Source organism: Mauremys mutica, chromosome 14 (genome assembly GCF_020497125.1).
Source record: "Mauremys mutica isolate MM-2020 ecotype Southern chromosome 14, ASM2049712v1, whole genome shotgun sequence".
Lineage (NCBI taxonomy): Eukaryota > Metazoa > Chordata > Testudines > Geoemydidae > Mauremys > Mauremys mutica.
In genome coordinates this window covers 15,008,425-15,034,203 of record NC_059085.1, presented here as the reverse complement: position 1 = coordinate 15,034,203, position 25,779 = coordinate 15,008,425, and the positions used below count along the sequence as shown (strand labels likewise).

Sequence of the window (25,779 nt, the reverse complement as noted above, 5' to 3'; positions counted from 1 at the left end):
GGAATTGATCATTCCTGGCTATGGGTGGTGTTCCTTCCAGGGAGCTCCCAATGCAATCAGGCAGGTTCAGTATTTTGGATACCAATCAAGGATTCATTACTAGAACTGGTCTGATAACTACTGAGCTGGATGTGGGCAGGCGTAAGTTCATTAACATCTGGAGCAGAGATCCCCCATGATGCACTGCTTCCCTGCTTTTCCGGTCCCAGAGTTCAGTGTGGTTCTTGCCTTGGAATCTCTGTTCTCCATTCTGTATGCTAATGGAGATGCCTCCCTGTCCCATCTTTGATGTGGATGAGGCTAGGGGAGTTGTCCTAATCCTGTCACCCTTGTCCAGAGGGGTTTAGCTGTGTCTCCCACGGCCTTTTCATTGCTTTCCGAAAGTCTTTCTTCTGATCGGTTTTGGTTCAAGCAGAGGCTTGGGGTGGGGGGGTGTCCTTTGTGGGTCAGACAGGCTGGATACTGCACCCTGGTTCCCCAAGAAAATTGAGCTGACTGGTATCATTTGTTCCTGTCCAGCTGAGCCCATTTTCAGTTAGTGGCCTGCTCCCTGTCTCCTTCTTCAGGTGCACCCTGGGCAATTAATTGGCTCGCCTACCCACTTTAACCCTTCCAGGCCTTGTGTGGGATGGGCCCCCCATCACAAAGCCTGAACACACAGGCTTTATTTCTGCCCTGATTCACACACTTTGCAACCCCATCAAAGCCAGGTTTGTCAGGACACTGAAAAATCCACAGCTGGCCCATGCCAGCTGACTCGGGCTCCAGCTGCAGGGCTGTTTCATTGCTGTGTAGACTTCCTGGCTCTGGCTGGAGCCCAAGCACTGTGACCAGGGGCGGCTCTAGCCATTTCGCCGCCCCAAGCATGGCAGCACGCCGCAGGGGGTGCTCTACCGGTCGCCGGTCCCATGGCTCCGGTGGACCTCCCGCAGGGACGCCTGCGGGAGGTCCGGCAGAGCACCCCCCGCAGCATGCTGCCCCAAGCATGCACTTGGCATGCTGGGGCCTGGAGCCGCCCCTGATTGTGACCCTCTCACCTCGCAGGGTCCCAGAGCCTGGGCTCCACCCTGAGCCCAGATGTGTACACAGCTGTGGAACAGCGCCACAACCCAAGTCCCATGAGCCCAAGTCGGCTAGCACAGGCCAGTCATGGGTGTCTAGTTGCTGTGTAGACATACCCCAGTTGGCCCCACTGAGTGATTCTGAGTAGAAGTCAAGGGCATGTCTACACAGCATTTTAGAGGGAGCCTCCCAGCCCGGCTCGACAGCACCTCAGCTCTGAAGCCGAGGGACAGGGTGGGCTTCAGAGCCCAAGCTCCATCTGAGTCGCAACTTCAAAGTGCTCACTATACAGCTGGTTTTAGAGCATTAGTGTGAGCCCCGCTAGCCCAAGTCTGTCAACCGGGGCTGGAAGTCTCTCTCCTAAATGCTGTATTGATGTACCCTAAGGGGTCCCGGTCCGTGCCTGTAGCTCCTAGGCTACACAGTAACAATAGGTGTGTTAGGCAGAAGGTGGATCAGGAGCAGGCAGGGCTATATCTAGATGAAGGAATGTTAAAGTTGATGTGTTCTACAGAGGGGTTTCCTTCTGAGCCACAATAATGAACTTGGACTTGCTCCAGCAGCCTGTTTCTGGATGTGCTATAAAGGAGTTTTCAGACTGAGACCCCTTTGAAAAGATTCAATTTGCTGGTTGCATTACAGAAATTATCAGCGTTCTCCTTGTTACTGCTGAAGATATGATGTTTTTTTACAAAGTTCATTCTTATTCCAGCTATAGGCCTTTGGTGCTACAAGAAAGTGTACCATTATACAGCAACCGTGTAAACAAACCATAATAAGAGAAGGTATACCAAGTAGTAAAGGGATTTCCAGGGTAATCAAAGCAGTCTTACAAAGTTAGTGATGCAGACTTAATTTTATTGTGTATTTTGCAATATTTGGAGTTTATTAAAGCCTGAGCTTCTGGAGTCATGTGATTATGAAAGAATCTCTGCTCTCTCTATTAAAAAAAAGAAAGTTTCCAACTTCATGACTGTGGAAAAGAAAACCTTGAACCTAAAAGCTCAAAGGCCAGAAGGCAAATAAAATGAACCCACATTTTAAAATCTCATGAGTTTTAAGCCAATCCCTTGATTTGTAATGCTGAGGTTGGCAATACTGCAGTTAGAGCTAGGTGAAATATGTGTAGTGGAATGTTTTTCATTTGCCTATTTCAGGAACATTTCTTGAACTGTAAATTCTCCATTTTTTTCAAGTTTTGGAAATTTCCAGCAAAATGTAATGCAAACCCTATTTTCTGTTAGTATAACAGCAAATATATTGGGGCAAGAATGGTCTGTTTCCCCCACTGATCAGCCAAGGTCCTTAGTTGAGCATGGCCTTCTCATGTTGCCTCAAAACACAATCCTGCTGAGGGACAGCAGCCCCAAAGCTGCACTTCAAGCAACTCTCCAGTGCCTCAGCTGACCTACGCCCTGCTCAGTTTATGGAATTGGGAGCACTTGAAGCTGCAGGATGCAATACAGATCCCTATGCTACTGCTGGAAGTGGAATCTGAGTTGACATGTCCCTGGCCATTCCATGCCCATCTGATCTAGGACAGTCAGTCTGTGTCTCACAACCTTCCTGGTCCTCTCATGACCTGCAGTATTCCGTGATGATGACTACAGCATGTTTTCGGCTTAAGTGAAGGCTTATTTAACAAGAAATAACTTCCAGAGTAATCATAGTATTGATGCTGCTGAAAATCTACCCTTCTTGTATTTCATCTTAATCTCTACACTTGGCTCCTGTCTGTTTGTCAGTGTCAACAAGAGGTGTGACACTGGTGTCTGGCAGGAGGGGGCAATTTCAGATTTCCTGCTGAAGTTTAACCCTTTAGCACAACCACAAGCCAAAACAGCTAATGATGCAGCCAAGATGGTAATTCTGTGCTAGAAGTGGGTCTTGAAAACTTAACTGCATTGAAATTCCACCAGAAAATGACATTGACACATTGAAAACCACATGAAATTAGCTGGCAAAAATATCAGATGCAAGTTCACAAGACGTTTTTCACCCAACCCTAATTATCATCTCCTCCAAGAATGCTCTTTACTTTCCAGCAGTCCTCCATAGTCACCGCCCGGAGAAGTTCAAGATGGCATGTGGCAGCTTTATCACTAATAACTCAAGAGAAGTTCAGTTACTAACATTTGAAAAGATAAAAACAGGAAAGGGGCAAATAAACAGTGCTCCCAAAGGGAAAAAGTCAGCACAGGACTGTTGAAGTTCTTGGAGTGGAGGGTAGGCTTTTGATTTTTACATATTTAGAAGAGACCTACATTTCTATAAACAATTGAGATATCCAGCCTTTGTTGTCCTGAAGATGACAGATGCTAGATGTTGTGCAGACATGCAACAACAGATGTCATCATCATAAATAATGCTGCCCTGGGCTACTAGAGGAATGGGACCCAAAACAAATTGCAGTTATTTAGCATTCCCTGGCTCAAAGCAACGAACTGGAGATAGGATTCAAAGCAATATATTGCGGCATATACAAACCAATGACAGCTCAATTCTGTCCATGGTGAACAGCATTCAAACACTCGTGGCAGATCCAGCAGTGCCACATGCCTAGAATCTTTACCTCAACCACAGACTTAAGTGAAGGCAGTTACTGCAATGAGACTACATAAAGGGCAGAATATAGTTTCTCAAATAACCTCCAGGTTGAGAGAATCCTTTAACTTTTGGCAAAAACATAATTTAAAAGAGGCCACATTCTCCTTCAAACAGCCATGGCATCTTTTCCTTCTGAGACTGATGTCACAATGGTCACCTACAAACCCAGCTGGCAGTTAGCTCTCCCTTAAAATGCAAAAAAAATTAATAATAATAATAATAATAATAATAAATTCCATTTGACTAGTACTTCTAGTCCCCAATCCTAATACCAGGTATGCATCCAAAGACAAGTGACTGGCTAAGAGCTTGAACCACATAGTGCAGGCCCTTCGTTTTCAGTTTTCACTGGAAAATTCCCAAGTTTTCCAAAAAGCTAGTGTTCAGTTTTTACTGATTTTCATCCAGATTTTGGGACTACTCAAGTATATAAAAATACTGATTTTGTTAAGGAAATCCAATACATTACATTAGGTGATGTGTTTATGTTAATAATAAGTTTGCATTTACATTTAGGCAAGGCTGTCTGTTAATGTAAGGCAAATATAGTGGAAGATACACACGCATACACGTGCAAGTGTTTATACAGTTCATGAAATAAATCACAGCGTGAGCTGCTTTTAGTTTTCAATATTCCTACTTTTCTCTGTTGCTTTTTCTTACTAACCCAGAAAACCATGAAGTTAATTTTCTGCACTCATTTTCATCCATGTTTTTAATTTTTTTGTAATAAACACTGACATTCCCAGGAAATGTTAAACAAAATAAAAACTGAAAACCAGGGGCCTTGCACGTAGAACAGAATCTGACGAGAGATTCTGGGCATTACCAGCTTTCTTTGACATCAGTGGATCCAAGAGTATTCAGCACCAAGCAGTATTCCAAACACTGCTACCTAAGCATGTAAGACAAAATTAATCTTTGCCATATGTAGGTAGGTTTATAGAAATGATGCTCTAGGTTTAATACTATTCACACACCTTGGAGGTACAGTTTTGTAGCTAAGCAGAAGATTTTATCCATTTGCATTGCAGTTCACTCTACATGTAATGTCTGTCTGGGTATGTGTATTCAATAACCCTTTTGACCCATCAGGTTTCTGTGGATTGTTAATGCAATATTATATATATTACACTAATGAACATTAGACCCAAAGTCTGTACCACAGAAGAAGATCCAAAGGAAATGGGAAGCGCATCAGATGGCAGAAGAGGAGGGTTTCTTAGGTCCAGACGACAGGAATTTTGCACCTCTCTTTGTGGAATTTCGTTCTCATTCTCATTCTCTGATCTACTGTCATTCCGCACCTGAAAGAATTCAAATAGTATTGCCCTGGAGATTTGTAATACATTTATTGAGAGCCTTATAATAGAACTTTGTTAATTCAAGTGAACCATTCTTAAACTGTACTGCAAAATACATTCAGGATGAGGAAAGCAACTTTGTTATCTTAATCTAATCTTTTGCACTCTCATGAGTTTCTTCAATACAAAAGATTTCCCAGAGTCTGCTATGGCACACATCCTGGCAAAGCGTCACACATCTAGCTGTTCAGCAGGGAAATCTTTTGGTCCATGCCTGCGGTGGATATCTCCACTGGAAATCTCCAACTGAACTGAGTCAATCAGTATCTCCACCATAGTCAGCTAACAGTCTTAATACAAAGACGTAAACGTCTCTAACAATTTTTCACCCTTCTGAATTATTTTAAATCAGTGAAAGATGGATTAGGTGTCATGAAAACTTCAGTCACATCACAATGTCAGGCAGCTGGCTGCACATGTACAATTCAGCATAAGACACTGACATTTTTAGAACTCAAGTGGTAGTTCCAGCACTGGTTTATTTGTAGCTAGCAAACTGAGAAGTAATTTAATTTAGAATTAAAGAGCAGTGGCAGTTACTGGAGTCCTCTTTTAAAAGAAACTGGCTCTGTATTGTCCCATCCACACTCTTCCCCTTGCCTCTTTTCTAATCTTTGCTTCCCATGAGCTATTTTGAATCTTTGCATTAACTCCCTCCCCTGTTTTTCACATCCTTCCTGCACAGCAAAAAAATGGGGCTTCGAGAACTACAGTCTCTTTTCCCCCTTGGCAGCAACCAGAAATTCAGTGTTTGTCACATTATTTTGCAACTGCTTTTAATCTTACTTTTTCCACCTCCCTGAAAACACGGAGGAAGTTTTCCCTTAAAACCCCTGACAGTTCTCTTTCAGTCCAACCTCTTCTCAGAAGTTCCTCAATCAATGCAGGGTATTTCGAAACATCTTCCAGTCCTTCAGGGAATCTGTTAACAACAACCACCACCACAGAATGACATACCATATAATCCATACTTCTGGATGCATAATGTAGAGAGGGGTTTTTAAATGATTGTGGCAAGAGTCCAGTTGACAAACAGGTCACCAGAGGACTCAACCCTTCTCCCAATTTAGTCAAAATCAAAAGTCCAACTGACTTAATTGGGAGAGCGGTTGAGCCCCAGAGCCATACCAAACAAGGTTCTTTCTGCATGAAGCATTCCTTTAGTGGGACTAAACTGTGCATTCTAGAGAAAGGCAACATTTTGTGCAGACACTAAAGCAGCATGGGCAGTATTAAAAAAACAACACCCCTCATTCATGAATACACCCCTCATTCCCCACAGCCCATCTCTGATGGCCAGGAAAACATCTATGCAACAGAAGGCTATAGTGCACTCTACCTAAGAAATTCTATACTATTAAAAAAGAGAGTCTGTACGCATATGATATACCCTGAACAACTGCTGACCATTTTTTCTCCTCTACTATACACGTTACGTCATTTATCAGAATAAGCTAGAGGGACAAAGTCCTGGGAGAAGTGCCAGTTTTGAGCTCACTGGGAGTTTTGGACATGCAAAGAAAGCTACATGAAACCCTCCATTTGAAGGGAATGTAATAAACAATATGATGTCTATTGTGTAATTCCTGTCCCAGCAAAGGGAGCTGGAAGTAAGAAGCAGCCAAACCTATGCATACCTGGTTCCAGGGTTTATTTTCACAGGCTAATGTCCCTCTCCTCCCAGAGGGTACCGACATAGTGTTACTAGCATCCACCTCCCATTGGCCTGAGTTATAGGAACATGGGTTTTATTCCCCACACATTGGGTCTGTGGGCAATAAGCTTAATGTTCCTGTTGCTGTAGGCAGTTATCTCCCCAGAAGCCATTGCAGAGGCCAGAGGTGCTTTTCAGACAGTGCCAGAGAACACACTGTGCCCTACCACAGCCTGATGGCAGTTTGGTGCTAATGGGGAAAGAGTCCTGGGGAGACAATTAGCCTCTCAGGCCTCTGAGGGCAGGCACTGAGCCAGCTCACCAGCATGTGAGACTCCTAGAGACACTGGACTCCATGCAGAGCCCAGGAAGAAGTCTGGGATCCCCTGCAAGGGCAGGTCCCTGGCAGCCTATGCAAGCCGGGGGCCCCCAGCCCATAATGCACCAGTAGAACTACACCTCCCAGCATGCCCTGTGGAAGCCAGCCCACAGCCATGGAGGAAGGGTGGAGCAGGGCACGCTGGGAGGTGTAGTCCTTGTGACATATGCCCGCCACATGCACTATTAGGACCCCCCCACCCCTCACAATAATGTTTTGTTTTGTGCAGGGCTCATTGTTCTAAATCTGTGTCAAGCAAGCTAGCAGTGTCATCCCTTTACTCCATGGCTCATTCAGCACTTTAGGAACCCCCAGCACCAGTTCTATTGAATATCCTAGTGAAAATGTGTACAAGACAATAGGCGCCAATTGTTAACTGTCACCGTGTAGGAGATTCCTACTACTGAATGGCTAGCCCCTGTAGGAGCAGACTTTTTTTTTGTGATCCACAACATTTGATATGACTTGTGCCCAAGTGTCTCTGACACAAGCAAGAAAGATGCTCAAGGTCAAGCGTCAATAGAAAAGGAAAGGAGAAAAGCTTGAAGGCAAGCCAGTAAGTGCCAAGCAGCCTAGTCTTACGCTATAGTCCATATGTTATGCTGGGCCATATATTACCCCAGAAGCAATCACAGGCATGAGCAGGGGGAACCAGGGTGCAGAGATCAGATTGCTTGTTTTGAAGGGAGGAGGGTTCCCTGACAGAACGGAACGTTGCCCCCCAAGCCCCTAGATCCCTGGAACCACTGGAAGCCATAGCCATACCTTTACATTAGCCCCAGGGCCACGTGGTCCTTACCGAGTTGCTAAGAAGGGGAGAGGGAGGGAACAGTTATACAGTACAAATGGGCTCACAGAAGAGCTAACCGTTTGAGGCGCTGGTAGCTTTTCTGCCATTCATTGCTGGCATATGCAAATCCCTGACCTCAAAGAGGTTAGGAGGACAGTAGGGGGATTGTTGTTCTGGCAAGCTCATTTCCACTCCAAATGAAACATATCTTCCCACTGGTCGAGAAGGGAACGATCAAGCCTTTGCTTTATCGAAATGTGTTGTAATAGAAAGTGCACAACAATCTGCTCCAATAGCCGTAGCTGCCATTTTCAAAAGAACTGAAAGAGAATCCTCATGATCCAAGGAGCACTTTATTTCTGAATTTATATATTGTTTTACTCACTGATCCACTCCATCGTAGTCACCACCAATTCCTATTGATTTTGAACCTGCAATTTTCTTTATGTGGTCAAAATGATCTAGAAGAAAATAACAAAGAAAACAATGTCAAGGCACAGGGCAAGAAGAAAATCTATTTCAGACATATTGGTGTTTGGTTAACATGTCTCACAATGTTTAGACAAAGCACTAAGTTCACTTTAAATATGTGACGTCAAAAGATAAATGTAAAACATGGGATAAGATTCAGTGCTGTATGTAACAGGCCCGTGATACTTACTGGTGCTTAACTTGACATTTGTATTCAGTGCAGTACTAGTCATCTTGAGAATAAAATAACTAGACTGATTAAAAGTGACTGGAGGTATATGATTGGCTCACATGCAGGACATTAATTCTCTACAAATATCTTGTCTATAGCAATAGAAATTGCATTACCCCTTATATCCCAACACCCCAGGGGGGTTTCTACTCTCAGACTATTTACAGTCAGGGCTTTTCCTGGGGATTAACACCCAGACCCAGTTAGGATTTAGTTAATGGTCCACTTTGGGCCATCAGTTCCTCTAGCTACTTATTAATGGCCTGTGCCTCTTACTATTCCTCAATAAGTGTAAACTCTAAAAACGACCAGATTTAGATGTGCACTCTAAAGGGATGTATGTTACAAGTCACCGAGTGGCTGTGTTTTACACAATGTGGGGATGGGTGAATGTGTGTATTCCAGCAACAAAGATTCACACTTGAAATGTGTCTCAGACTCGAGAGAAATTTATAGAAGGAATCATTATTCAGAACTGCAGTGTATTAGATGCAAACCTGCCACAGTTGCAACATTCACCACCTCTCTTCCACAGGCCAGCACCTTTTTGTAGAAAGTCACCATCACAATTCCATTGTTCCTTCTCTGAAAGACAGAGGGACGTATTGTGAGCAGCTATTCATGGGCCCTGTGTCATGGTCACTCTCAAAGGATGTGAACGCAGCTCCATCTATAGCCCATCATTGCCATTCTACATGTGAAGGTCAGTTGAGAACACAAGCTGCTGCCTCTCTATCCCTTATGCAATCCACAGCTGGTGTAAGTCAGTGTAACTCCATTTATTTCAGTGACCATGTCAAACCAATTCGACCTCCTCTCATTGCAAGCATTTCTTTTCAACATGCCAGCAATTGTTCCTACTTTGCAGTCACATACCAAATATAACCCAAAGCCATAGCCTGAGGAGCAAATGCTTAACTTATTGCTTAGAATCTGCTTATGACTAAGAGTGAACTGACTTCCGAGATGACAGGAAGAGAAGTACACTTTGAATCCTGTATGCGCAGGATTGTCTTGGGCCGGCCAGAAGAGTGAAATCTTTTCAAGTCACTCACCAAACTCTGAAGAATATCATCAGGAACATTTCTTGAGTGGTTACAAACAGAGAAGGCTGAAGAATGACTGAAAATGACTGGTGCTCTGGAGATCCGGAGAGCCATTCTTGCTGTGGAGTCTGAGGTATGGGATAAATCTATCATCATCCCCAAGCGATTCATCTCCATCACCACTTCCTACCACAGATTTACAGACAGTAGTATTAGTACTGTGTTCTGTTAAAGGAGATCGGTTAGCAGATGTATGTGACTAAATACTTACATTCTGCAGCTGTCATAAAAGTGGGTATGGGTCTCTCTACTTGTGTGTTGTTTCTGGCTAGCATAGGCTTCCTAATTGTTTCTCTAATGGGGACACACTAGCACATCAGAGTCTCTTTTTCAATGCTAACTGCAGTTATCACATTTTTAAAAGCTCAGCCTTATATATAAAATATATAGGTCTTGATAATTCACTTTATACTGTATACTTCACTGTATACTTCACTAATAAGTATTGCTGCTAATACAAAATGTTGCAATTTCTTATTCCTTGAGTTTTCAGTGTTCTGAAACAGCTGTGGGAAAATTGTACTAATTTACCAAATTATTTGTTGCATTTTGCCAGATTCTAAGTCACTCATGCCTTAAATAAGCACTTGCAACACTCATGGAAACCAACAGATTTGCATGCACTTCTGAAAGGAAAATTTAACCCAGTTTGCTCATCCCTGCAGTCTGAACACTTGAAAGATCAGGAAGGCTTCCCAGGATAAACTTTTAAACATAACTGAAAATAAAGGAGCATGGGAACCTCAAAGTCATGAGTTTAAACTTATTTAATTTAATTTTGAAGTTAATACCTTGGAAATAAGACTGAAATCTATTTTCAGACCAAATTTGTGCTTATCAAGTTTTGTAATTTTCTGTGTTATGTGCTGTGTTTTGTGAGCACTGAGCCAGCACTGATGACATTCTTCTACTTTCAGGTTTAGAAATATATATTTGAATAGAGGTGGCCTTGATTAAGTCATGGACCCAACCACCACAGAAATTCTTTTGCGGGAGGAAAGGGAGTTCGAAATCCATATTAGAATTTCTCTGGCCCATCTCTAATGGCAACGCAATCAGGCTTTAGAAGCCAATTTGTCCTGGGCACCCTTTAAAGAAATAGTACTTCATTCTATGGAACCACTGCTATGAAGTATTTTGAAACAGGAATGTCAAGAACATATTATAGCTGCTATTTAATGGATTATGTCAAATCCTGAGGTTCTTATTCAGGCAAACTTCCACAGCTTCATTTGAAGTTGGAGTAAAAACTGAGTTAAAGAACCACAGGATTTGGGATAGTTTATATTAAAATTCTACAAGTTTCCATGACTTCCAGCAACCTTTGTGACTTCAGCCTGCAGTAGTTGGGAGCTGCAGGGTCTGTGTGACTCAGGAATTAGAAATATGATTTGCAGGCTTTGGTATTTAGGTCACCAGTTTGAACCCAGCATAGAACGTTACTGCTCAGAAGGTGTTTGTGGAAAGAACTGGCACAGTGCAGTTTCCAGTGCCAGATGCCAGAGTGCCAAGCCACCACAGGCAATGGGGTACCCCGCAGCTCCCGGCTGCCATGGGCGGCAGGGGAACTCCTGAGCTCCCATCCACTGTGGGCGGCGGTGGAACCCCACAGCTCCTGACCACCACAGGCAGCGGCAGCACGCCACAGCTCCCAGCGGCAGCAAGGGAATCCCTGAGGTCCCGGCCACTGAGGGCCCCGGAGCTGCAGACAGCAGGGGTACCCCGCAGCTCCCGGCTGACACAGGAGGCAGGGACACTCCCAGCTCTTGGCCCCCATGGGCAGCAGGGGGACACCCAGAGCTGCAGGCAGCAAGGGTACCCCACAGCCCCCAACTGCTGCAGGCGGCTCCTAGCCCCTGCGCAGCTGCCGGCTTCAGGCAGTGGGGGGACCCGCAGATCCCCATTTTGTCCCGGATATTTTTAGTAAAAGTCAATGACAGATCACGGCTTCCGTGAATTTTTCCTTTTCCCCCGTGACCTGTCTGAGACTTTTACTAAAAATATTGGTGACACAATCTTAGCCGTAATCTTGATTTATCAGTTCCTGCAACCTATTACTGTACCTCAAGTCCTGAATACTCCCATCCTCTGCCCCTCAGCATATCCCATTCTGAGAAAGTTCTACAGAATTTGATAGGGACACAACCCACAAGGTTGTGTAGACATTTACTGAATTGCTACAAACAGAGAAGGCTGAGGAATGACGGAACATAGACAGTTTAGTAGAGGGAAATCCTTTCTGTAGGATGGGGAAAAGTCTATAGAATTATACAGTAAGAATACAATTTTTATTACATACCATAGGACTATGTATCAGAGGGGTAGCCGTGTTAGTCCATATCCACAAAAAACAATGAGGAGTCTGGTGGCACCTTAAAAAGTAACAGATTTATTTGGGCATAAGCTTTCGTGGGTAAAAAAACCCACTTCTTCAGATGCATGGAGTGAAAATTACAGATATAGCATTTATGCCCATATCTGTAATTTTCACTCCATGCATCTGAAGAAGTGGGGTTTTTTTAACCACAAAAGCTTATGCCCAAATAAATCTGTTACTTTTTAAGGTGCTACCGGACTCCTCGTTGTTTTTATAGGACTATATAGTCACAGTCTCTTTACATATTTTACTCTCTCTCTACTATTAAGTTCTGAATCCCCCATCTCAAGGCCATCTACAATTTATAGTAATTAAATCTCTTAAGACACAAGTTATTTATTTATTTATTTATTTATTTATTTATTTATTTGAAAAGCAAAGGACCAGAATCTTTGAAGGTGTTAATGAGAGAAAAGTTTGCATAGGTTGCCATTGAGGAGAGATTCTTACTTTGCCAAATGAACTCAGACCATTCACATTAGGATAAAAGTTATGTACTTGCTTTGATGAAGATTCTGCCCTTCAAAAAGAAAACATGTAAGAAACCATTGCATTATTCTAGTGAGTTAGATCCAAACAATCAAATTTCACACGAACACAGTAAAAAACCCTCACCCTGAAGTCATATAGCTGAGTTTAAAGATAAACATAGCTCTCATTCATGCAATGTCATGCTTGTATCTCACTCCTAGACATTAGTCCTCCAGGTCAGAATTAGTTCACATGGGTGAGGCACTTTGAGGAAGTCCGTGCTGTCTAATGCTGCAACACTTCTAGGGGTCACTAGCAGACTTCAGGGCTATCAATCTGGTATCTTTTACCAAAACTAAGTTCACTTTTAAAATTGCACCCACGCCGTCTGACCAGGGCCAGTTTGGGTGAGGAGGAAAAGGAATTACAGCAGTGCAATAATGTGGTGATTCTTAGGCCTGAGTGCAGCCTGGGCACAGGTTACTTTTTAAATGATATAATGAAGAATGCTTTTGTTGACTTATTTCTTGTGGGTGTTACAGCAGAGGTGGGTCTTTAGGACTAATCAGAGAGTGGTGGTCTTCAGGAGCAATTCCAGAAGAACAGTCCATGTCCATGGAGACAGTGTAGAAAGATATGACAATGGCTCTGTAAGAAGTGGATACCGGATGTTGAGGCTGGCATCAATAGCCAAACAGAGGAAACTGGAGGGCAATTTGTCAGAACTAGATCAGTAGGAAGGAACCGTGTTATGCAGGGCCATTTTCTACTGTTAGCTGTTCTTCGCCTCTATATGGGTCTTTGTGAATCAGGAATTAGAAATATGATTTGCAGGCTTTGGTATTCAGGTCACCAGTTTGAACCCAGCATAGAACGTTACTGCTCAGAAGGTGTTTGTGGAAAGAACTGGCATAGTGCAGTTCCCAGTGCCAGATGTCTACATCACAATTAGCTCCCTCAGTAAAGAATCCCAAGCCTGAAAACGTGTGGACACCTCTCACACCATGACAAGAGTGTGGCAATGACATTTTCCTTGCTGGACAATTTGTGGACAGAGGACTTAAGGCTGACCCTAGAAGAAGCTGCAGGATGAGGGGGGCTCTAGGCAGACTTAAGGGCTGATGTATAACTGCGGATTAAAAAAGCATTGCTCATCACCACTAGTGTGGTGGAGAGAGGCATGACAGCAAAGTCTTCCAGGAGATGGATCAATCTGCTTCTTACAGAGAGAGTTTGGGATCCAAATCCTTCCTTCACTGGGTATGTACAGTAAGTGTTACAGAAACAAGTGCACATCAGTTACCATGGAGTATTGCAGGTGTGCGTTAAAGACATGTACCGAACACCCAGGTCATAATACATCCTTAGCGTTGCGAGACTGCTGTCAATGGAATGGCCACCTTCTATTCCAATCAAGCATGCTATCTTTTTACTATCAGCAATACCTGGAGTTTAAAGGGAAGATAAACGCCACAGTAAATTGAAGACAAAGACTTAGAGCTATCTGCATTGAGCAGCAGACAATCATTTCACAACCATAAATGTCAATACTACCATTCTTAATATGCAATGTGTGATATGCCAAGTACTTCATCTCACATATGTTCCCGCCTGCAATCTCATTAAAGAAACATTTTCATTATAAAAAAAGTATCACCTTGAGAAGTATTAACAAGTTCAAGTTCTGGATAGATTTGACACATCCTCTTGACAACATCAATCTGCTCTAGGGTCAGACGCACAGCATCCTTGTTCTGAGCACTGCACAGAACATACACTGACCAAAACTGAAAAAGAGACATTGATAGGCCAAACAACAAGTTCATGGACTTCATTATCAGCAGTATCATAAATAAAACCACTTCCTCCTTGGCAATTTGTTGGGGAGCTTTCATCACTGGGAAATCCCAAAGGAACACCTAATCTGACTAGGGGCACACTCTCCGATAATAGGCTCTTAGCAACCCCAATCACTCACACAGTCTTCCAAGGACAGGAGGCTAAGACAACTTTTTAATTCGATTGCTGTAAAAATAATACATAACACTTTGGATAAGTGGAGCTGGATTCTGCAAAGGCATTTTAAAGTCTGGCAAATGCAAATATATGAACGCTTCTGTAGCCATGCAGTTTTTCCCTTTTTTCTATCATGGGCTGAATCAAAATCCCAGATCTGAAACACCTCTTCTAAACTACGGCACATCCAAAATCTGGATGTGTGTCTGGATTTTGCTCAGATCCATCTGTACAACGAGCAGTATAAGTATTCTAAGAGATCCATGTCATAGCACCAACAGTACATACCTGAGCTCCGACATGGCCAGACTGAAGTTTCTGAATGTTTGTGAATGTGGTGTTGAGAATTTTTAAGTTGATTTTACTTAGTCTGTTTTGGTACAATATCCTCAGTCGTAATGGAAGGTCGTTGTGCCTAAGTAGTAAAATAAATAGCATTAATGATACAAACAAGCTTGTCCTTTCCTAATGTTTATCTATCTATCTACTTTTAGTTCCCCTTGAAGGTTAACTGCCAACACCCTTGCAACAGTTCTCTAGAGATTGGAGAGGTTGCAAACATGGCAAAAAAAAATTGAATCAGGTTGAGTGGCTGAGGGGTACACTTTAAGCACCATCTTACCAAAGCTATTGCTCCCAAATTATGATAAACCCCACCCACTTTTCTCAGACCACTTTAAGCACTGCCTCGCAGTGAGGTTTGTTTGGAGCTAACTGGGTCTGTAGATGAGGGGAAAGCAGTGGATGTGTTATTCCTTGACTTTAGCAAAGCTTTTGATACGGTCTCCCACAGTATTCTTGCCAGCAAGTTAAAGAAGTATGGGCTGGATGAATGGACTATAAGGTGGATAGAAAGCAGGCTAGATCGTCAGGCTCAACGGGTAGTGATCAACAGCTCCATGTCTAGTTGGCAGCCGGTATCAAGCGGAGTGCCCCAAGGGTTGGTCCTGGGGCCGGTTTTGTTCAATATCTTCATTAATGATCTGGAGGATGGGGTAGACTGCACTCTCAGCAAGTTTGCAGATGACACTAAACTGGGAGGAGTGGTAGATATGCTGGAGGGTAGGGATAGGATACAGAGGGACCTAGACAAATTAGAGGATTGGGCCAAAAGAAACCTGATGAGGTTCAACAAGGACAAGTGCAGAGTCCTGCACTTAGGACGGAAGAATTCCATTCACTGTTACAGACTAGGGACTGAATGGCTAGAAAGCAGTTCTGCAGAAAAGGATCTAGGGGTTACAGTGGACGAGAAGCTGGATATGAGTCAACAGTGTGCCCTTGTTGCCAAGAAGGCTAATGGCGTTTTGGGCTGTATAAGTAGGGGCATTGCCAGGAGATCGAGGGATGTGATCATTCCCTTCTATTCGACATTGGTGTGTCCAGTTTGGGGCCCCACACTACAAGAAGGATGTGGAAAAATTGGAAAGAGTCCAGCGGAGGGCAACAAAAATGATTAGGGGTCCGGAGCACATGACTTATGAGGAGAGGCTGAGGGAACTGGGATTGTTTAGTCTGCAGAAGAGAAGAATGGGTGGGGGGGTTCTGATAGCTGCTTTCAACTCCCTGAAAGGGGGTTCCAAAGAGGATGGATCTAGACTGTTCTCAGTGGTAGAAGATGACAGAACAAGGAGTAATGGTCTCAAGTTGCACTGGGGGAGGTTTAGGTTGGATATTAGGAAAAACTTTTTCACTAGGAGGGTGGTGAAGCACTGGAATGGGTTACCTAGGGAGGTGGTGGAATCTCCTTCCTTAGAGGTTTTTAAGGTCAGGCTTGACAAAGCCCTGGCTGGGATGATTTAGTTGGGTTTGGTCCTGCTTTGAGCAGGGGGTTGGACTAGATGACTTCCTGAGGTCCTTTCCAACCCTGATATTCTATGATTCAGTGGCACTTCAGCGGCGGGTCCTTCAATCACTCTGGGTCTTCGGCAGCACTTCAGTTGCGGGTCCTTCACTCGCTCCGGGTCTTCAGCAGCACTGAAGGACCCGCTGCCAATGTGCCACCGAAGACCCAGAGCAAGTGAAGGACTCACTGCCAAAGTGCCGCCGAAGAACCAGTAGGGAATCGATTCCTAAGATTTTGGCAGCTCACCACTGCACAAGCCCCTCTTTCCATCTTATTCTTCTGGCTCTCGTCCCATCTCCACTCTTTCTCTTCAGATGTTGGATCTGCAAATAGCAGCTATGCTATTGGCAGGCAAGTTTGATTTTAGAATTTTATTTGAGTTAGTGTAACCCACACACCTCCTGAGTGTGGCGTTCTGTCCCATCTACTGGTGCCGAGATTACTTAGGGTACGTCTACTCTACCCACCGAATCGGTGGGTAGTGATCGATCTAGCGGGGATTGATTTATCTGCCATCGACTCCTGCACTCCACCGCAGCGAGAGGCGGAAGCGGAGTCGACGGGGGAGCGGCGGCAGTCAACCCCGTGCCGTGAGGACGCGAGGTGAGTCAATCTAAGATACGTCGACTTCAGCTACGCTATTCTCGTTGTTGCTGAAGTTGCGTATCTTGGGTTGATCCCCCCCCCTCCTTCCCCCAGTGTAGACCAGGCCTTAGAGAAAGCAATTAATGAATCTGCTCTACAGCCTTAGCTAACAGCTCATGCACTAAGCTCCAGAGGTCCCCAGTTTGATCGTGCCCACAGACAGATCAGGGTTTCTCAACAGCACAATAGTACTTGAGTGCTAGAGTGACCCCTTTTCCTTTAAGTTCCTGGATCAAGTCCGGGGTGGGCCATCCGGGCCCCTGCCAAAGAGGGCACCATGCGCAGGGTTTGGATTCCCACCTGACCTGCTGAGGGCCAGCTGGGCTAATGGAGGCGGCAGGCAGGCAGGCGAGCAGCAGCGCTGGAGAGGGGGCTGGGGGGCAGTTGGATGACCAGCTGGCTGAGCCAGGTGACCAGGTAACTCCTCTGGAGCAGGGATTCCCCTCCTCACATGTGCTGTTTCTGTCCTCCCCACATACACTTCCTCCCCGGAGCCCCCCTGGCCACTCCGGACTGGGAGCATCCTCCTGTCTGCTGGTGTCGGGGGGGAGGGAGGATTCCTTCACCCAATCTGTGTGTGTGCTGCTGCCTCTCTGGGTCTGGAGCTCCTGGGGGCTGCTTGTGACTGAACAGGAGCCTTCAGGCTCCTGGCCCCGAGTGCTTTCTTAAAGAGACAGCGCACGCCTACACTCAGGCGCACACACATTCCCCTCAACATAACACCCACTGTTTGTGTGTGTCCCTCTCTCACTCACACACACACACACAGCGCCAGGGCTCCCTGTATGCAGGTCACTTCCCCACCTGGGCTGTGCTGAGGCATCAGCAGCTGCTGCTCTCCTGTCCTCCCCTTACACAGCCCAGGGGGTGCACGGGGCAGAGCAGCAGCAGTCCAGTGGGGGAGCCGGCAGCAGTGCCAGCTGCTTTGTGCATCCAGGTGGGTCAGTTTCCCCACGTGGGTGCAGGAAGCGGGTGCAAGGGTTAGGGGGGCAGGAGAGCGGTACAGGGGGTAGGTGTGAAGGGGGCACAGTGCAGAGGTTGGGGCACAGGAGGGGAGTGCAGGGGTTGGGGTGAAGGGGGCACAGGCAGTGGTGAGCTGGAGCCGGTTCCCACAGGTTCCCAAGAACCGGTTGCTAAAATTAGACCTCCGTGGAGAACCGGTTGTTAAAGGGCCAGGGAGTGGGCAAAGAACTCCGGTCTGCAGGCTGGACCATCCTGTTGCTCCCAGGATTCCCAGCTGGGGAGGCTGAGGCTCCCCTGGCCCTTCCCCCGCTTCCCCCCAGCTGCAGCGTGGCCAGCCGCCGGCACCAGCTGGGCAGCTCAGCTGAGATCTGGAGTCGTCCTGCTGCCACTTTTTGAATGGCCCAGCAAGGTGTGTGTGTGGGGGGGGCTTCTGCAAGCTCCAGGGCTGGCCAGAGGGGAGGGGAGGGGGCAAGTGGGGCAATTGACCAGGCCCTGCAGGAGCCCCCAGCCCCTCCCCCACTTAAATCAGAACTTTTTATAGGAAACCGGTTGTTAAGATTTTGGCAGCTCATCACTGGGCACAGTGCAGGAGTGAAGGGGGCACAGGAGAAAGGTTCTGGGTTTGGGGTGAAGGGGGCACAGTGCAGGAGTGAAGGGGGCACAGGAGAGAGGTTCAGGGGTTGGGATGAAGGGGGCAAAGTGCAGGGATTGGGGGCAGGATGGAGGTGCAGGTGTTGGGGGGAAGGGAGGGTGGGGACCAGGGACAATGGGGGGCACCATGCCCATGGGGGCCAGGGCACCAAAATGCAAGTTCACCCAGGGTGCCATTTTCCCTGAGGCCAGCCCTGTCTTACCAAAGCTATTGCTCCCAAATTATAATAAACCCCACCCACTTTCCTCAGCCCACTTTAAGCACTGCCTCGCAGTGAGGTTTGTTTGGAGACTCACTTTCTGTCACAAATTTCATTCCTCACAGATCTTTTTTTCTGCTGTCCTGAAGGTGTGTCCCCTTTCACTCCTTGATGCTGAAGTTTCTCGCACAAGCCCCTTTTTACACCTTATTCTTCTAGCTCTATTCCCATCTCCACTCTTTCTCTTCAGATGTTGGATCTGCAAATAGCAGCCATGCTATTGGCAGGCAAGTTGGATTTTCTAATTTTATTTGAGTCACAGCACAATAGTAATTGAGTGCTAGAGTGACCCCTTTCCTTTCTGTTCCTGGATGAAGTCAGACTCAACACAAACAATGTTCCTCTGAGCTGCCTGGGCATGCTCTCATATCATGCTGCCTGCTTTATAAACATATACATAAGGAAGCAAAGTTATAACTGAAGAAGGGTATCAAAAAACTATAGAAAGGAGATGGTAGAATTGCATAACACAAAAGTAGATAAACGCTGAAATTCCCCCTGAAGACTAATGCAACTTGATCCAAAGGAGTTTATAAATAGCCTTTGAATTCAAATTGAAAATGTCTTCAGAGTGATAAGCTAATGCAATGAGACATAAATGCTGTGCCACGGGTGCTGCTTACATCTCTGATTTTCAGAACCTGCTAAGATCCACTGACATGTGCAACAATGGATGGGCCTCTGCTTTTAGAGCCCAGGGTGAAATCAGAATTGGTTGTGCTGCTCAGGCAGGGCCAGATTAATGCAGGGATTTAGGGGCTGCAGCCCAGAGCCTTGTGCTAAGGGGGGCCCCAAAGGCCCGCAGACCAGATGCTGCCCACTTCTTCTTTTCATCCGGCCCGTGGCAAGTCTCTGCGCTGCCAGCCGGACACCAGTCCCTGAGCCTCGGCGCTTGCCCCAACCCTGGGCTGGAGCCATGAGCGCCAGCTCACCACTGTGCCCCTGCAGCCCCTAGGTGAGAGGTGTTCAGGGAATCTCTGTGTGCTGCCCCGGGCCCCAGCGCCAGCTCCGCAGCTTCCATTGGCCAGGTACCGCAGCCAATGGGAGCTGTGGGGGCAGCACCTGTGGGGACGGGCAGCACGCACTGCGCAGAGCGGCCTGGCCCCTCTGCCTAGGTGCCACGCATGCCGGCCACTTCAGGGAGCAGAACAGCGCAGAGCCAGGGCAGGCAGGGATCCTGTCTTAGCCTTGCTGTGCCACTGACCAGGAGCTGCCCGAGGTAAGCGTCTCCAAGGCAGAGCCTGCAACCCACACCCCCTCCTGCACCCCAACCCCCTGTCCCATCCCTGGACTCTCCCCAGAGCCCCCCCCCCAAGGTGGAGCTGCACCCCCTCCCGCACCCTAATCCCCTGCCCCAGCCCTGATCCCATTCCCCTACTCCAAACCCCAGGGGCCCCACAAAATCTAATAGCCCTGGATCCACAGGAGAGTTAATCCGGCCCTGTGCTCAGGGTTTACAGGTTTTAGCGCTTAGTCTCCCATTGTAACAGGCAGAGGATAAGGAGGGGGCTTAAAATACACCAATATTTGTTTACAAGGATTGAACCTGAAAACCTACCATTGAAGTGTTCAGTTTGCTAGACTCATATTTTTCAGATTTTCAATAATTTGTGGTGAATGGTTGGTTCTCTTGTTGCATCTCGTAAGTGATCTAGGATGTTCACTATAAAGTACAGTTACATTTAATATGCTTTGCTAGTCTTAAGTATGTGTATGTAAGGAAACAGAGGGTTTTTTTATGGTATATGGGAAGGGGTGAATTAAAGGTTTTTGGCTGGTTTTCAAGCTATTTGATGTAACTCTTCTCCAAACAAAAAAATATATATTTTATTACATGTAACTTAGCATCTCCTCATAGTCCCTACAGAACCCTTTCTTAGTCTACTAGCTACATAACTTGGTCTTGATCCATCTACCTTCTATGCGTGCACATAGGGTATATTGAATACCTAAGGATACCTTATGTTTTGGCCACCATTTTAGAAATATTAACCCTGTTAATGAATGTTACCAAGGTGTATTGAAAAAAAAGACATTCTACATACCCATCAATTAGAGGGGCTTGCTTCATTAGCTCAACAGCCCTTTCTCCAACAGGTTTCTCAGTTCTGAAAGCCAAAACATCAGAGATGAGCAGCAAGAGCCACAGGAACAGCGTTGTAGGATCTCTCTTCATTTCCACAAAGACGTTAACTAGAGAAGAAGGCTGCCACCACAGAATGTTGGTTATGAAGAAGAGGTAAATTTCCAGTCTGCAAAGGTTCTAGACTTAATGATTTTGGCAGAACTGCTGTGTCTCTGTCATTGGGAAGGCACAGGTGGTGAAGGAAGTTCTGAAGATAAACAAAAGGAACGAAGAGAGTAAGAAAGGAGATTAGATGTGGATGATGTTCATGGTATTCAGTCCCCTTTTTCTAAGTAAGAGCTTAAGACTTTTGATTGTTGCTCGAAAGTTGAGCAGCAGATATTTGCAGTTACCCCTTCCTTCCAAACACTGTTGCTACCAGCTGAAATTAAAGGAAGTATTTACCCATTTTGCTGCTGGAGGAAATGGGTGGACCTGGATTTTCACCTACCAACTAGTAATTACATGTCCAAATCGTGAAGCCAAAGGTATGTATCTAGTTCCCATTTGAAAGTGGAAATTAACTGATTTGCATGTACAAAGTTTCTCCTTTGAAACTTTCAGTGAAATTGTCCACCAAAATGCCGTCTCATTTGAAAGCAAGCTCTTTATTGTATAAAAAATAAACCCACTGCAATGACTGAAGCAATAAACCCACTGTATAGAGTGTATTTTCTGAGTGAAGCAATCTGAATGCAATACTTTCATTATGACATAGTTGAGTAACCAGAGCACAATCTGAAAGGGTCAATTTGTTCTTTTAAATTTATTTCTATTAAAGAGAGTTGAGCATGGAATCCTGCTAAGAAATAATGTGAGCATTCTTCCCTACCTTTTGTATAGAAATCCAGATAATAGTGATACTTAAACACTTCTAAGCATCTTTTAAGTGTGAATCAGAAAGCATTTTACAAACATTAACTATACCTGACAGTATGATATAAATATTAAACCTGTTAATGGATGAAGATGCCATTGTAAGGAGGAAAGAATTTTTCCAGGATTGAAGTCAATGGCAGAGCTATGAATAAAACTCAAAAGATTCCTGACCACTGTTCCCTGCTCCAACAATACCTCATGTAGGACATCACAGTGCCGGTGTTGTCAATCACAGGCATTCAAAAAATCATGAGTCAAGCCCCAAAAGAGTATGATTTTTTTTTTAAATGGCTTTTTATTTGCCTTCTGGTTTGTGAGCCTTCATTGTTTGTATTCTTAAGCTTTTCTCCACAACAATGAAAGCTAGAAACAGCTCTCTCATTAATAAAGTAAGATGTTTTCATGTAATCTCATGACTCCAGCAGCTGTGGCTTTAAAAAAAAACAACACACACACGTTGGGAGGTATATGATAAAATCACAAGGGTTGGCAACAGATTTAGGCTGGATGTAGGAATTAGTGGGTGGGTTGTAAGTTGCCTGTGTTGTGCAGGTGAACATAACATAAGTACTGTCTTACTGGGTCAGACCAATGGTCCATCTAGCCTAGAACCCTATCTCCAATAGTGACCAATACCAGAGCTTCAGGGGGAGCATACAGAAAAAGGAAGTTTTGGAGAGATCCACCTTGTTTTCCCCTCCCAGCTTCTGGCAGTCAGAAGTTTAGGGTCACCCTGAGCGTGACATTCCATCCCTGACTATCTTGGCCCATAGTCATTGATGGACCTATCCTCCAGGAACTTACGTAGTACTTTTTGTTTTTAACCCAAGTTATACTCTTGGCCATCACAATATCCCTTGGCAATGACTTCCACAAGTGAATTATGGATTGTGAGAAAAAATACTTCCTTTTGTTTGTATTAAATTTGCTGCCTATTAATTTCATTGGGTAACCGCTGGGTTTTGTATTGCGGAAAAGGGTAAATAAACACTTCTCTGTTCACTATTTCCCCATATACATGCTTTTATAGATCTCTATCATATACGCCCTTAATTGTCTCTTTTCTAAGATGAACAGCCCTAATCTTTTTAGTCTTTCGTCATATGGAAGCTGTTCCATAACCTTGACTATCTTTGTTGTCCTTCTCTGAACCTTTTCCAATTCCACAGATGTGCAGTTATGCAAACCCAATTTACGCGAATCCGGACTTACGGAAAAAGTTCCATAAGTTCCATACGCTTTTTTTTTTTTGCGCATGTAATTGTCAGGTATACGTTCCCAACTTATGTAAAATTTGACTTACGCAAGGCATTCCGGAACGGAAGTCGGGGAGCGTCTCTATAATTTTTGAGACAGGACAACCAGAACTGGATACAGTATTCAAAGTATGGGTGCCTCATGGATTTATATAGTGGCATTATGGTATCTTCTTTCTTATTTTCTGTCACTTTCCTAATAGTTCCTAACATTCTGTTAGCCTTTTTTACTGCTGCTGCACATTGACTGCAGCTGCTGCAGTTTTCAGAGGACTATTCACAATAATTCCAAGATCTCTTTCTAGAGTCACAACAGCTAATTTAGAACCCATCATTACATATGAGTAGTTGGGATAATTTTTCCTGTGTGCATTACTTTGCACTTATCAATGTTGAATTTCATCTGCTCAAACTAGTTAGTGGTCTCTCCTGGTCTTAATATTTCAGTTACTATAAATGAAAAATTAAAGAAAAAAAATTTACTTGGTGCATTTGATGGAATTTCCTTTCTCGTCTATATCACTCTCCCCTGCACAATCTGTTTCCCCTTTATGTGAACCTCCCAGAGCAACAGGAGAAAAGATCCCCTTATTAAACAGATTAATAATTATAAAAACCACAAAACTGGAGCTCCAGAGACAGCTGCAGTCCCAGACATAAATTTAAATCATTTTAAATTAATTAACTAATTAAAGTTATTGTTTTCATTTTAGTGGAACTTTAGATTACAAAACCCAAATTGAACAAAAGTGAATAGATTTGTATCCATTGAATTACAAAACATTCCAGTGACAACAGTTTGTTGTTATAAGATTTTGAGATATTTCTAACCCAAACACTGCACTATTTTGCTGATGTATCACATTGACTGGAGTCTGAAATAAAAAAGTTGACCAGCTTATTTGGATTGTCCAAGTTCAGAGGAATGCAAGATGATTAAATAAGAATCTGAGGGTTATTTAAAAATATAGAAGTTTGTTTTTAATAATGTAAGGTGCTGTTAGCTCAGTTAGAACTTTTAAAAACTCTAATTTAACCCAACACTATCCCTTTAATATGTGCTCTCTCCTGAAAGCAAAAGAAGAGTTACATTTTATTCTTTCCACGCTTATTCTCTTTTGCTAGATTTCTACAGAACATTGAGCAATATGCTGGTGGTCCAATACCCACTCTTCCAGACTAACAGCTGGCAGTCTGCTCCCGAACTTGCCTTCCAAAATCAAATTCATGCAAATAAAGATTATGCGCAGAACCTATTCTGAATATTACCTTTAGGTTCACAGTGGTACCACTGGCCCTTTGGGCTTGGAAAGATGCCAGCTGCTGTACTGGTAATTTCCTTTTTCTTTGGCAGATTCCAAATGTGTTTTTTCTTTGGATGAACTAGCACAGTCCTTTTCCATGCCAGAAGTGTGTGAAACTGTACAGTAAACACAAGCTTGCAGGCACTTGGAAAGCTGCCAAACATGTGGATGGAGCGATACTACAGTATCTGCAAATGAAAAACATGCTTATTGGAAAAATAACGCCTGATGAAGAACACTTTAATCGTCACCTCCCAGAGGATTAACCCTGCCATGACCACCTGGTCCAGGCCAGCAGCTACATGATCCTGTCTAGTGACGTTAGTTCCCAGAATAACCTAGCACAGCCTGGGCTGCTTCAAAAGCGAAAAAAAAAACAGCCAGTCTGTGTTTAACAGCCTGAATATAGTACCACCATTATATTGATTAAATCCCAAGCACCGTTCCTTCGGGGAGCACCAAATTCTGCTTGTTTTAATCACAGGAGTAGCCCTCACCATTCCCTTCTCCTCGTTCCAATCTCAAAGAACTCCCACTACTGTACCAGGTTTGGAGGAAATTGTCTAACCATTCTCCAACACAGGCCAGCCAGTCCCTGGAAATCCTCTGGATTTTCACAGGGTTGGTGCCACAACTTACAGAAGAAGCGATCTTTCCCCCATCTGAGCTACAGCCACAGAAATCTTCCCATGTTTCTCCCATGTTAACTGGCCTTTCTACTCTGCGACCCAAGAACCTCTTAGTACCAACTGGAAGAGGCTCAGAAAGGGCACAGAAGAGTTACAGGAAACTCCTGCATCCGGCGCATATATTGTAATTCACCGAAGACTATCATGGGAAGTTTCAGAGAAAAGCTGGTTCCACTCTGGTCACTAGTATCATTATACAACATCTGTAAGTGTGTTTTGTGAAGAGTTATGTATATACACTGAAAATTAAATTCTTAACGTCTGTGTCTAGAGACTGGTCAACAGCAAAGGTGAAAAACAGGGTTTCAGTCAGTCAAGAAATGTTTATCTAGCTGGCTATTTACATGCAAATTTAGTATTGTATGGTTGTTTTTTTTAATTTGCTCCTGAGAAACATTTTCCTCACCCATGAGATCTTTCACAGGGGATCTCCTTTCACCAGTCTGAACTGAATGCTAATGAAGGATTCTTCAAAGAGAGAAAACTAATAGGAGGAGGTAAGCAGTGAAGTCAATAGGGAAACTGAGGCAGAGAAGTTGCGACCTCTGATTGCTCAGTGTATGCCAAGAACCCTCAACTCCAATTGATTTCAACAGCAACAGCAGTTATGAGAAGTCAGGCACTAGGTATCC

At 44.5% G+C, this 25,779-nt stretch overlaps 1 protein-coding gene and 1 non-coding gene across 11 annotated transcripts in view; both read right to left on the bottom strand.

Moving 5' to 3' along the window:
* Positions 1-1,905: 1,905 nt before the first annotated feature.
* The window catches only part of LOC123349589 (dipeptidase 2-like), a 46,341-nt gene continuing 22,467 nt past the window's right edge, over positions 1,906-25,779 (bottom strand). For 5 of the 10 annotated variants that reach the window (XM_044987781.1, XM_044987780.1, XM_044987776.1 and 2 more), the window contains exons 3-13: positions 24,424-24,646; positions 20,940-21,227; positions 14,818-14,944; positions 14,171-14,300; positions 13,817-13,958; positions 12,493-12,562; positions 9,615-9,791; positions 9,057-9,144; positions 8,242-8,317; positions 5,820-5,955; positions 1,906-4,976 (exon numbers count right to left, since the gene is read on the bottom strand). In XM_044987781.1, coding sequence (XP_044843716.1) covers positions 4,779-4,976; positions 5,820-5,955; positions 8,242-8,317; positions 9,057-9,144; positions 9,615-9,791; positions 12,493-12,562; positions 13,817-13,958; positions 14,171-14,300; positions 14,818-14,944; positions 20,940-21,070 — 1,275 coding nt within the window. In that variant the 5' untranslated portion in view covers positions 21,071-21,227; positions 24,424-24,646 and the 3' untranslated portion in view covers positions 1,906-4,778. The remainder of the gene's footprint in view (positions 4,977-5,819; positions 5,956-8,241; positions 8,318-9,056; positions 9,145-9,614; positions 9,792-12,492; positions 12,563-13,816; positions 13,959-14,170; positions 14,301-14,817; positions 14,945-20,939; positions 21,228-24,423; positions 24,647-25,779) is intronic. The other 5 variants (XM_044987782.1, XM_044987777.1, XM_044987775.1 and 2 more) reach the window with 2 other exon arrangements.
* LOC123349682 lies at positions 6,763-6,890 on the bottom strand. The gene has a single exon (XR_006573625.1). It is a non-coding gene; the product is annotated as a small nucleolar RNA ACA64 (small nucleolar RNA).